Here is a 13,926-nt window from a genome sequence, read left to right as displayed (position 1 = left end):
CTCTCTATCCTTGTAAAAAGTTGATTCCCTGCTTGAAAGACTAGTTATGACTGATAGAACTACAGATAAGCTAAAACACTTTTAGCATAAAGCAGCCTGAACTTTTAATAATCTTTTAATAATCTGTAATATTGCCAGTAAGTGTCTATCATAGCTGTTAAAAGATGAATCCTGTGTAATACATCATGAGATGAATGTCCGAGTGAGATATTGTCCCAGATGTAAAGCTTGGCCTGTCATTGGCAAGTTTTGGAGGTGGGGCATAGGGGTCACATTGCAAAATTAAAAGAACTGAAGTCCTTATCTTCGCATCAAGCATGGCTTCTTTTCCTTCTGTTTGGTTCTCTGACAGCATGTGTGTCTTCCCTTCCTGGGAAGGCAGGCTATACTCACTTACAGAAACCATAGCCAAGAACTCTTTTCTGCGTGTCAGGGTTTCTTTGTTCTTTGCCTGGGATGCTTTTCTCTGAGGGGAAGAAGGACAAGGAACGGTTACTTGTTGAGAACAAAGCAGAACTTGCCTTGGAAATGAAAAACCTATTTTCCTTCTACTTGTAAATAATAATAAAAAAAATAGTTTGAAGTAGCACAGTGAAATTAATTTCTTAATTCTTAACTGCACAACTGCACTTGCACAAAACAATATTGGTGGTTGGTAGATAGCTGGACTAGATGATCTTAAAAGTCTTTTCCAACCCTAATGAGTCTATGATTCAAAGACACGTATTCTGAGGAATTAGAGAGCTGTCTTCAAAATCGTTAATTGGGATATCTAGGAGCACAGGGCCAGGTCTGCATTTTGACTCTACAGATTTGTGAGGAGTTACACTTGTGAGTACGTTGTTACATTTGTGAGGAGTCTAATAACTTTCTCTTCAACTACTTAAAATCTAGATTACAAAGGAGAAAAGCCCTTCAGTTTTCTTTCAGGAAAAAAACCTGTGCTCTGCCACAGCAGCTCTGTTCTGCCCTATATTGTGTGTGTGTTTTAGGCTATGACATGAATGAGAATCAAGGCAGGAGCATGAAAGTAAAAGTAGGTTTACCTGGAGCACGATGTCCTCAATATGTCAGTGGTAGCTTTTCTGCTGCTGCCTCAATAAATATACAAGTCTTTAATGGCTTCTCACTACTGTTCATTCCAGCTGACTTTATGATTAGTATACCCTTCTCTGTGCTGGTTTAAGGTTTTACTTGGAAGTATCCTCTGTGCTTCTTCCCACTGTGATCGTTTGCCTGTAGCGTATGTTCGCTCTGAAACATTTGCTGAGGTCATTGTCCTCTTATTTATCCTTTGTACTCTGGAAGTCATTTAAAGTCAATTCATTTATGCTAGTGTAAAGCTGGATAATATAGTTGTAAGGCTAAGTAGTGTTCATGCCAGTTACATAGCAGGAACCGGGAAGATCTAAGCAGACCCTTTTGGTTTGAGTAGTTTCTTTTCATAGTCCCATTCTCCTTTCAATAGAGGGGAGGTTTTCATTAACTTCAGGGAAAATGTAGACATGGCAGTTTCAGCATTCTTGTGGTCTCAGCAATACTGTTGCATAAACATAGAAGAAAGAAAAAATCCTTGGTTTTGACCAGATTTTCTGCTTCTGGAAATCAGAGCAACTCTTGAGTGTAGTGCTTAATCCTGTGGTTCTGATGAGATTATTTAGGTACATCCCTGGAATACAAATTGGTGTGTTTAGTAATCTAAAGTTGAATATGCTAGATTTTATAATGATTCCAATCTCCTTAGAGAGAAACATGTATCCAGTGGGCCAGTGCTGAGAAAGCTTGGGCCCTGACATAGTTTTTTCCAGGTGGAAGTGGACAGTGACATTTATTTCATAGGAACGCAGGATGTATTGCTGTGGATAACTTAATCTCAGTTTGCAGAAATTAATACTGGGTTAGGCTGATTTTTCTACCTGATAAAAGTATAGATTTGCTACACTGTCAAGTGAATGAATGCTATTTATCCAGGTTTGCATATAATAAACTTCCTGATATTTACTTACATAGATACGGGAGGGATGGAACACTACCCTACAAGAACAGGCTGAGAGATCTGGGACTGTTCAGCCTGGAGAAAAGAAGGCTCCGGGGCGACCTCATAGAGACCTCTCATTAACTAAAGGGGAGCTATAAGAAGGAAGGGAACAGACTCTTTAGCAGGGTCTGTTGTGACAGGACAAGAGGAAATAGTTTCCAATGAAAAGACAGGAGATTTAGTCTGGATATAAGGAAGAAGTCTTTTACAATAAGGAGGTGAGGTGCTGGAATAGGTTGCCCAGAGAGTTGCTGGGGGCAACCTGATCTGGCTGTAGGTGTTCCTGTTCACTGCAAGGGAGTTAGACTCAATGTCCTTTAAAGGTCACTTCCAACTCAAAATATTCTATGATATAAGGACATCTGTCATAGAATCATATGTTTAAAAAAGACTTGAGTCCAATTTTGCTGGTATAAAGCTCCAGGCAGAAAAAAAAACTTTGAATAGTGTTCTGTGGAAAAGACAGACACCTCATCAAAGCACCGCATGCTTTAGCTGTTAACTGTGGACCCCAGAAATTCCCCAGAAAGCTGGACTTCATGCTAGCGGGTGGCTTTGTTACCTGCAGTAATTTGCAGCCTCCCCTTGGGAGTGCTGTGTTCTGCTGTAGCAAATGTGTTCTTGAGAGCATTCTTTGATGAGAACACAATGGTACAGTGGATAAGCTGCCAGCAGAACATGGTGATTGCTGCAGATTCACTTGCCAGTGCTCAGACCTTACAGGGTCCCTGCAGAATATTGCCAGCTGTATGTGGCCCACAAGAAATTTACAGTGTGTTTCTACCTATATCAGACAGATTGTCACCAACCTCAGATCATTCATGATTGGCTATTTAACACGTGGCATTGGGGCTATTCAAATGAATGACCAGTTACCTATGTCAGTAAGAGACAATCTGGCCATGTGCTAATTGAAGCAACAGGAAGTTGTGAAAATAGATATCTAAAGGATATAAGTTCAGTATGCTGTGATAATGAATGCAAGTGTGCAGATGGCCTGCCTGCCAGCAGCAGATCCCATCAGTGTCAGGTCAAGCAGCTTGCACTGCTGGGATACCCCAGAGGCTAAGTTCCTGCTGGCAGAGGACTTGTGTCACATGAGTAGAATTTTAAGGATTCCTGTCATATATGAAAACAAATTTCTGTGGTTCCTGTCAAGGGAATAGTAACTGGACTGTTACTTGTATGTGCTGTTTCTATCTGGCACTCAACTGAAAGTACAAATCCACAGTTTTGCTGCTGTGGCTTTGTCACTACAAACCTGTGGTGGTGAAATGTCTCTGGCAGTGGGATCTGAGCCTTCTTTTCTTTCCCTTTGTTTCCTGCAGGTCCAACAGATCTCAGTATGAAGAGGCAGTTAGCAAGCAGCTCAGGCTCCTCCAGCAGTACAAGCTCCAGGCCCCAGCTGAGCCCCACTGAGATCAACGCTGTGAGGCAGCTGGTGGCAGGGTACAGGGAATCAGCTGCCTTTTTATTGCGTTCTGCAGATGAACTGGAAAACCTGATTTTGCAGCAGAACTGAGTCATGTGACCTACACACTGGCCTGGTCTTATCTCAGAGTTTCCACTAATGACATTTTGATTTCCCAGAGCACACACTTCAGTTACCGCGCAGTCTTTTAGGAGAGTTAATTACCATAATGCCACACTGTTCTTGATCCATAAAGTGATGTGTTAAGGTGCTTCAAGTGAACTTCGACCTCTGGTATTTCTGAGGTACTTTACTGTGTCCAGCCTATTGCTTTTGTTTTAGTGTGTCAGCATAAAACAGTGGCTAGAAATTAACTCGTTCTAACACGTGGAGGAAACAGAAGATGCTGTGATGTTTTTTTGAAAAATGGTTCAAGATCCAAGTGCAATATTAGTGGAATGTGATACTGACTCATTGGACTTAAAGCTGCAGTATATGGCAAACTGTTGCCAAATGTCCTGTTGCTACAGGGCACAATTGCAATTAAAAGGATCTTGTATTTTAAAAAAATGTAATTTTTATAAAAAGCAAAACAAAAGATTTTTCGTTTTCATTCAAGATTTTTCATTTTTACTTTGGTAAACTTTTTCACTGATCCTGAAAACGTTTTGAGGAGCTATTGTAAGTCCCCCTTCCTCTCTTGAACCCCTGACTGTGCCCTTCTCCCCAACTTCATATTCTTTCTACAGTGAGTAACTCTTGATGCTGGATAATTCTCCCCTGTGTACTGTAAATTGTCATCTACAGAATACCTTCCAAAGGAAGCATGCATTTCCTGCATTCATACCATTCTCAGCTCCATTCTGTAATATATTGCAGCTTTATTAGCAATTAATAAAAAGTTGAGGGTTTTTTAAAAAAACAACATATCATTGAGAAAACAAAACTAGAAGTTGATTTCTTACAGTGAGCTCATCTAACTCCATGATCACTGCTGCTGTCCCGGACAAGTCCCTCTAGTTGTGATTGGATATAGGTGATGAATGTTAAGAGGTTGCAAGTGACAATCTGAAAATTTGCACTCTTGTGTGTATTTATTATTTTTTCCTTAATTTAAACAAAATTCTTGTGGAGGAAGGTCACTGACACTTCTGGTATGATTTGTATAATGCCCAGGCCTAGCTAAAAACTGTACAAAAATGTAAATGGATGCAGCTGCAACTATACTGAAACTCTTCTCTCTCCCTCACCCCCCACTCTTCCCAACCCCTCTATTTCTTATTTTATAATATTGATTACACATTAATGGTGTTTTCTTTGTGCACTATGGCAGGTTTATTTTTAAGTATATAGAAAAAGTAATTTAGTTTATGCTTACTGTACTATCTGTTCTGTTGTTTGGCTTTTGTTGAATAACAATTTTCTTGTGCATTCCTAAATTTGCCTTATTTCATGTACAAAATTTTATGTAATTCCATTTTTTGACAATGAGTTTAAGGCATCGGTGATATTTTATATCTACTTGTTACATATAGTTTTCCAAGTAATGACTGTGATTGTGACCAAGTAATGTGCACTTTTTCTTGTAACTGTGGACATTGCTATGCTTTTTTTTCTCTAGTGTTTCTAGAATTACTGTTGCTTACAGTTATGTAAAAGAAAAAGAACTTTTGTGATACTGTTGGTGAATATTAATGTGAAAAAGCCTATGAAATATGAGTATTTTGAAGGTAACATAGATACACAAACATCTCTAAGTTGTGAACTGATGTTCACATATTTAAATGGGAATTCAAAACCTGAGGGCTGGAATCATTTCCTCTGTTTCGTTTGGGTAAATAAACATATTTCTGTGTTTAAATACATGATTGTGAAACATTATAACATTTAAATTGCCATAACATTTAAAGTTATAAGGATTATTCTCTTTAGACAGGGAAAACAGATTTCCAGTCCAATTCATGCAGACAGCCAAAACTCATTTCTCAAAATAATTGGGTAAATTCAGTAGGCTTATCAAGCTGGAGCTTTGTTTTAATGAAGAATTTCCTCAATAAGACTAGAAGTATGTGGTCCATAAATCATAGGACCCAAGTCACTAACATTTTATAATATTAAATTGGCTGGAGGCAACACCATTTTGCTACTCTGCATTTATTTAAGAAAACAACAACAACAAGAAAACCTGTTGGGTGTCTATTTTAAAGGCACTTATTCTTCTATATGAGAATATTGTTTCAATTCCTTACTAGCTGCTAACCTATCACTTGAGAAATGCATTTACTTCCCACATCTACTCACAATGTTTGTGAAAGCCTGTAGCTTGTCTCTCCTAGAAGTGTGATTCCCTCAGCTTCTGTCTCTCTAGACATTCAAAAGTCTATTAGGATCTAAGTGTTCTTTTCTCTCTTCTACTTTTATTTAGCTCCAACTTATTCTGTCTCTTGCTTGTCAGAGGGGAAAAAGCAGGTACCCTGTGGCAGATTGCTATGTTACTGAACCAAAGGACAACACTGGCACATGTTTTCCATAAAGAAAGGTGAAGTGAAAATTACACATAGGTTTCATTAGTCCTGTCTTGTACGGCCAGTATGCAGCAACCAACAGCTTGTCCAGAAGGCTGCTTCCCAGCCAGGAATACTTCTCAACTGGACAGCCTCAGTACTTTCTGAGATGCTTTGCTAAATCCAAATAAATACGTTAGGGAAAGAGATTTATGTCAGTGGCCTACCCTCTGGATCCTTTTTCCAACTGAAATTCCTTCACTTGAAGGAGAAGTAGGAAAGTTACGGGTTAGAAAATGACCTTCAAGGCCTGCAGCTAGCCTTTCCCTTTTTCTGCTCTACCCCCAACCTACATTAAGCATTCTCCAAGTATGTCTTCTATACCACATCCTCTTCTTCTGGATGCTTTCTCTTAAGTGTTTAGGGCCTCCTTCAATTTTAGAGGCAATTTTAGATGCATCCTCCTTTAAATGTTCACACAGATACATAGCTTTCAGCCCAAGTGCTTTATCTGTGCCAAATTCCAGCAGACTAATGGAGTTTTTAATCTACAGCTGCTTCTACCTCTGTGTACTGGGTTTATTCGTTTCTTCTTTGGATGAATCATAGATTCAGTCATAACTTCCTTTTCTAAGAGGGTACTGAAATTCAATCCCATCCTGTGAAGGAGAGACTATAAATCTCAGTCCATTTTTGTGTGTACAAATATAGACCCAAGCATCACAATCAAATTTGCTCTCTTGAATCCAGTACAGGTCTCACAGCTACCAATTGTCTGCTTGCCCTGAACCTCCTAAGGAAGTAATGGCTCAGGTGAAGAGCTCCCTCAAGCCACAGACTGAATAAGGTATCCAAAAATAACTTCAGAGAAATCTTTTTCTTAGCCACATCTTCTGTAATCAATGCCCTATAAACTCAGTCTAAATACTGCTATTAGGATAAGGCCAATCCCTTCCAGTACAGGCACATCTCTGAGTATTCCTGCCTAAGTCTGCCTTCAGAAAAGCATTCCCATTATGTCCAGAGCTGTTATTGTACCAAGCTGATGTATGGCTCGGTACACCTCATCCATGCAGACTGTAGAGACAGCCCCACATCTTTCCAGCTACCCTTCAGTTTCCTGTCCTGCAAAACCGTCAGTCTTCCAGTGAGTTTCTGGAAGAGGAAGTCTTACAAGGAGAATGTCCTTTAATATCCTTAAATTCCCATTTTATCTGGGGCCCTGAGTGCCAAACTTGACAATGTTGTCAGTGCATTGGGCCTCATTAGTCTTAACTATTCACACTGGGGAGGCAAGTTGTTATTCTCTCTTCAAATTCTAGGGTGGTTTTTGTTGATAGGGCAGGCAGCTGGGCAGAGCTTTAGAAACAACCTTAGACTGTGGGAGTGGGAAATGCTACCAGCTTAGTAACTTACTAGATTTGTTTACTGTACTTGACATTGTCAGCTGGAAAACTAGAGACAGAACACATGAAGAAAGATCTGTGGTCAAATTATTTCTTCTAGGTTGGCACCTTGCTCCTTGTCGTCAAAGAACATCACTGTCTCAGCTATGATGAACATCTCAAGCTTCAGAAAACCAGTGCATGAATAAGCAAGTTGCCTTTCCCTTATGGACAATCTTCTGAATGAGGAAAAACAGATGAGCACATATATGACCATAGTTGCAAAAATGATCAGAAAGCAGCTATACTGAAGGAATTGGATATTCTTCCTTGAAGGATCTGAGTACCTACTGACAACATTAAGTGAAGGTAATTTTGTTGCTGAAATTCTATTCAAACTTGGAGAAAATTTGTTTTTCCTCAAGTTCCTATCCCTGTGTTAAAAAAACCTACTATAAAGTTCTAAAATCCTCCTAGTTTGAGACGCTTGTCAGTCATTCATAATGAAGATGTTTACTTTCTACATAAAACTGAGCATATTGGAGACTGGAGTCAGGACTACCCTGACATCCACTACTGAAAACCAATTACTGGCACATGAAAATGAATTCTGAAATAATGACACAAATCAAGTAATGCCACACAGATGATTACTGAAGTAAGTACCTAAGAATATGAAATGACTCTGTGGGAGAAGATCTATCTTGCACTTGGCCTTGTATCCTGGCTCTAATAATAAATAAAACAGATAAAGATGCAAATACAGCAATTCAGAAGAATAGATCAGGCATAGAGCAGTGCTTTTAGAATACACATTCATGGCCTTCAACAGTTTAAGGCTGTAGCAGGTAAGTTTCCATCCTGTTACTCGCTCATTACTCCCAGCAGAATGAGGGAGAGAATCACAAGTGCAAAAATGAGGAAAGAAAAAAAAAAAAAAAGGTAATGTGTAATAGGTGAAGAATAAAACAAAAAAGGAAAAGACCGACAGAAAGGGAATTACTCAACATATCTGATCAGTAGACTGGCCCCAGAGCATCGTCTACTTCAGAAAAGCTTCTCCCTAGTTTTAGAGAAATTGAGAATGTCATCTGATAATGACATTACGTGACGAGATATCTCTTTGGACACTGTGGGTCAACAGACCAAACTGTGACCCTTCCTAGCTTCTATCCAGCCTACTCAAAGTGAGGAGGCACAATGGAAAACAGAAGGCCTTGATGTCATTCAGACACTCTTCAGCAATAGCTAAAATGTGGGTGCGTAACTTAAGACACTTTGGCACAGATCCAAAGCAAAATATGGGCTTTTGTGAAGAAAGTTGCTCTGTCCCAGCCAAACCCAGTACAGAGGCTCAGAAGTTTCTTGACCCAAAGCATATCTTTGTCATTTGAGTATGAGGGTATTGATCAACACCAGAAATCTATCATGCTGTGCACTTGCAAATATAGTGAGATATCATACTGCTCTAAAAACCACTCTAACTACCAGTGAATACCAGAATACCAGTGAGTGGGAGGAAAAAAAAAACATGCACAAAAGACAAACAAGTTGCTTGAGGCGATGCAATCTGTGAATGCTTGAGCCAGGCCCATTGACTTCTTTCCAATATCCTGCCCTAGTAAACAGCACTCCAGATGTGCCAAGTACAGAATGTAAAGTTCACGGATTGGATTCAGTTTTTCTGTTAAGCTCTTCTTAGGACTGGATCAACTGTTGGGGAAGAGCATGCAAAATGATTTCATATTCTAACCCAAATAATCTATTTAAATCTCTTATACACTACTGGGGAAAAAAAAAAAAAAAAAGGAGCAAAGGAGATCTGGAAAGGATGTAAATTTGATATCTGCTTTATGAATAGAGACTTTATCTCCCACTACCCAAATCAGTTAATTCATCTGTGATAAAAGATTTTTTTTTAATGCAAAGTTTTTCATTTCCTGTTCTAACAATAAATGTCTGGAAACACAATGGAAAGGCATTCTAATTACTGTGACTATATATATAATTTGTAAGTATACCTTTGCCACGGTAAACCAAATATAAAATTATGGTGTAAGGATAGTTGGGAGAAGGATCCAGTCTACTAATTGTGCATAGGTAGGATTGCTCACATTCTCCCTGAGAGGATGAGCAACCACTGACTCAGCAGAGGGAGAGTCACACAATCACAGAATTGATTTGGAAGAAATCTCTGGAGAGCATGAAGTGCAATCTCCTGCTAAAGCAGGTTCCCTACTGTGGGTGGCTGTGTCCAGATGAGTCCTGAATATCTCCTCAGAGTGTAACACATGAAAGTACAGCAGTAATAGCAGAATAGCACAACCCTAGGCTACAGCAACTGTGGACAAGACCAAATGCAGCAGCTATAGACACAGAACCAAAAGAAGAGAAAGTGCTTACCTCAAGTAGGCAGAGTTCTCTAATCAAATATCTCAACTCAACTGCCAACCCTTAAATGAGGTCTAGGAATGGGTGGATCCTGGCTTCACACTTCCGGTCATTTAGGTGCATTGCATGTACCTGAGCTCCCCCAGGTGAGCCCTGCCTTCACACCAGGTGCTCAATCACTTCTTCAGGCTGTGATTTAGCATTTCCACTACAAGGAGACTCCACCATCATGGAGAAGCCCAGAAGCGTACACACTGCAACACTCTAGATGTGGCCTCATAAGGGCTGAGTAGAGGAGGAGGATCTCCTCCCTCAACCTGCTGGCCACACTATTATTGATGTACCCCAGGATCCCATTGGCCTTCTTGGCCACAAGGGCACATTGCTGGCTCACGGCCAACCTGCTGTCCTCAAGAACACCCAGGTCCTTTTCTGCAGATTTCCTCTCCAGAAGGTCAGCTCCTAAACTGTATTGGTACATCCAGTTATTGAAGTTTTCCTAATGCTTCCCTGGAAACTTAAATCGGATAAAATATCCATTTTCTTTCAAGGTGACTGTTTTATTATTGTATGGTTGATAATCAGCTCAGAGTGCTGGCTTTTTTTTTTTTTTTTTTTAAACACTCAGTCACAATATAACAAAGCACTTATAGCAGGAAAAGCACAGGGAAAAATAAATAAGAAAAAAGGAAGGAAGGAAATGCATTTTTGATATTATTACTTCAAACATCTTTATTTAACTGTTTGAAATTAATTTTATTTGTGGTGACAAACTCAGAGTGCTTTAACTCTGCAGGCTTGACCCATTTGTTTTCTCTCATCTCCTGTAGCAGGTAAGAAATAGCTTCTAGCTGAGAAAAGCTCTTACTACCCTAGCCAGCAGGCAGCTTTATTGGCATTCATTTGCTGCCCTTGATACTTGAAAATTGCAAGCTACAAGGCAAGCTTCACTTGCAGACCTAGTCCTTAATAACTAGAGGCAGAGGCTAATTTTTAAATGCTTTTTTTTTTCCTCTAAGCATTTTCTTTTCTTTTTAATACAAACATTTATCTATAAAGAAAAGAAGAAAATTATAGATTTAATATGTCTTTAATTTCCAATGTACAGCTGAGGTCCACAATTCAGAAAGCCTTTAATATCATTGCTAAACTACAGAACCGTGTGTTTGCTCCTTTTTTGTTATTGTTAATGGTGTAGGAAAAAACACTGCAGAAAAGACGAGGGGGAATTTATAAAGACAGAGATAAATTGAAAAGAGAGGAGAGAAAGAAAGGGGAGTGGGAGAAAAATACATTAGAGTAGAGAAGAAACTCTTTAGTCATCCAAGTGAGTGTTAAACAGAGTCCAGATTTTTTCTACTGAGTAGGGAAATCTGAAAAGTCAACCCTTTACTTTAGATTAGTGGATCAAAGGTGGTATACACCTATCTACTGTCCCTGACAACTGCTTTGCTACCTTATAAAAATTTCACTGATGTAGGTCTTAAAATCACACTTAATTCAAAAACTACCATGTAATTATTGACTAAAGTTTAGTGCTTTAACCACCAAATCATTTTGATCCCCATAGCAACATCATGATCCACTACTCCAATATGCATCACAATATACTATCAGAATTATTGTGTTATGCTATAGAAAATATCTCATTCCTGCTGACCTTTTGTCTATGCACTGATTTTCAAATATTTTGAGGGCCAAAGTTTGTGGAAAATATCCATGAAATGCTATGGCTGAGGTATTGTGGATGGTCTGGGGATGTTTCAGTAATAGTTTAGAAAATTTTCTAGAGGCACAAGTCCCTACATCAATGTCACTGGGATTTCGTACTGATTTTTTTTTTTAGTCCTTGAAAGAGAACTCCACTGTCAAGAAATTGAGATTGAAATGTGATTATTAATTGGGATGCTATACATCCCAGATAGTACTACCTAGATAGTACATTTTTATGATGTAGAGAAATGAAAATGAATCACTTTTGATTAAAAGGGGTCATCTGCCCATCTTGGTCACTGTGAAATGTGGCATTCTTTTTTCTTCTTAAGGGATAATGAGAATACCAAGAAGGCTATTGATTTTTTTATTAGCCTTCTATTACTCCTCACCAGTAAGAGTATGTTATTGTTACGGTAATACAGAGTGAATTATACAATACAAGGAAATAAATAGGTAGGCAGTAGGCACCCTGGTAAGAGCTAAGCCCTGACAGGATTCTGCAGATCCAGATCTATTTGTCTTCAGTTACTCAAGTCATGACTTCTCAACACTCTTTGGGTGGGCACAATTTACTCTGTTTATCACTCTTTCATTCACTGAATTTCTGTTAATCAGATATTATAAATTATCTACAGTTCAAATATTCCAAATCCTGTCCCCAGGCTATAAGTAATAGCTATTGGGGCACTCCTAATTTTGAAAAGAGATGGCACTTGTTGAATAGAGAGCATCTATAAGCTCAGAAAAATCCTTGTAGAAATGAGAAAAAGCAACCTAAGTCGTAAGTTTACCTGATTCAAATTATGTCAAACCCTATGACCACTATAACTGTACAACTAGGCAGAATTCCGGTCATAACTTCAAGCAGTAGAACATTAGGAAAATATTCAACTAAAACAATCACATCCTTTATCTGGATGAAGTATGTTAGCTTTCAGGATAATCTTCTCCATAACTTTTCCGGGTACAGGGGTTACACTATAACAGGTCTGTAGTTTCTTGGATCTTCTTTCGTGCCTTTTTTTTTTTTTTTTTTTTTTTGTAGATAACACTCTCTACCTTCTAGTTATCAGGAACTTCCCTAGGCTCTGAAGACCTTTGGAAAACTGCTTGGAGAGGTCCATTTGTCCATCTGCTAACTCTAGGGTACTTTAGGGTGAAACCTACTAGACACCATGGACTTGTGAACATTCAAATGATGGTCCTATATGATAACCGTGGCCACAAATGTAAAATAAATGCTCCTACAATCACAGGATTCTAACTCCATGCAGCCCAAGATCTGTCATTAAAAATGAAGGCACAAAAGACTTGAAATACCTTCCCTTGCCCCTTTCCTTCTCCTTTCTTGTTAGGTGACCACCTTCTTCAGGTATCAGTCTAATGCATTTCCTGGGCTAATTTTTACTGCTAACCCTCTCTCCTGTTATAACAGTTTTTCTAGTGATAACAGCTAAACTGGGGTCCAGTAACAAATTCCCTTCGATCGGTTACTCTTAGGAGATGGTAAAAAGTTTTTTAATTACTGACTGATTTTCCCTCAATACAAAAATTAAGATAAACTTTTAGTCTGGGAGCCAGAGACCCCATGTTCCTCCACTGATACAGCTATCTAATTCCACTTGTAGAGTTTGCTTATTGAAAGGTAAACTGAGCACAAACACCAACAGTTGGTGAAGCACATTGAAGTGATTGTTTTTTAAGACAAGCAAGTATGCTGTGTTTATTCTTTGTGAATGTTTCACTTTTAATTTATATGAGAATGTTGCTTTGGAATAGAGAGCACACTACAAACAAATAAAAAGGCAGCCTTGACTAGCACCAATCATCCAGACCTGGTGTAAGAATCAAAAAGTTAAAAACAATGGAATGGTGTTACAGGAGATCTAATGACAAAGGAACTAGCACAATAGAAAAGTGCTACAAAGAAAAAGCACTCACCTGCCTCTGAATATCTAGGCTTACAAGAAGAATTCTATGAGGGAAGGCTCCAACCAGAGATCTTCCCCAGTGGCAGTCAGCCCTTAAATGAGGTCTAAGAGAGGTGAAGCCAGGCTCCACCCCTTCTGGTTGCACAGGTGAATTGCCTTCACCTGTGTTCCCTGGGCTGACCGGTCCTTTCCCCAACTGCTCAATCAGCGGTTCCATAGTTACCATACACCTGGGTTTCTACAATCTGCTAAGCGGTATCAGTTTTGAAAATCTGTACCCAGATGAGGATAGCTGCTTTTCTCTGTGTTTGAGAAATACTTGAATAGCAAGGAATGGAATTTAAGGTTTTTCCAAGACTGGCTCCCTTCTCTTTTCCCAAAATAAATACAATTGGTGAATTTGAACTAATGGCCTCAGTCAAGTCTTTCTAGAATCGAAGGCACTGATGGGCTCCTGGTGGTTGACACTTCTGTCCTTCCATGATGTCTTCTTAACCTCAGGCATATTTGTTCTCACACTCATGTTTGGATTCATTATTGTATTTGTAGA

General features: G+C 39.1%; 1 protein-coding gene across 1 annotated transcript in view; it reads left to right on the top strand.

Annotated features, from left to right (window-relative positions):
- Positions 1-5,278, top strand: part of NOL4 (nucleolar protein 4) — a 188,402-nt gene extending 183,124 nt beyond the window's left edge. Inside the window, exon 12 of the mRNA XM_085221021.1 lies at positions 3,367-5,278. Within this exon, the coding sequence (XP_085077147.1) occupies positions 3,367-3,560 (194 nt within the window). The 3' untranslated portion in view covers positions 3,561-5,278. The remainder of the gene's footprint in view (positions 1-3,366) is intronic.
- Positions 5,279-13,926: the final 8,648 nt, after the last annotated feature.

This window comes from Meleagris gallopavo, chromosome 3 (assembly GCF_905368555.1).
Source record: "Meleagris gallopavo chromosome 3, MGAL_WU_HG_1.1, whole genome shotgun sequence".
NCBI lineage: Eukaryota > Metazoa > Chordata > Aves > Galliformes > Phasianidae > Meleagris > Meleagris gallopavo.
Note: the sequence above shows the minus strand (reverse complement) of the source record. Positions and strands in the feature narration are given on the sequence as shown.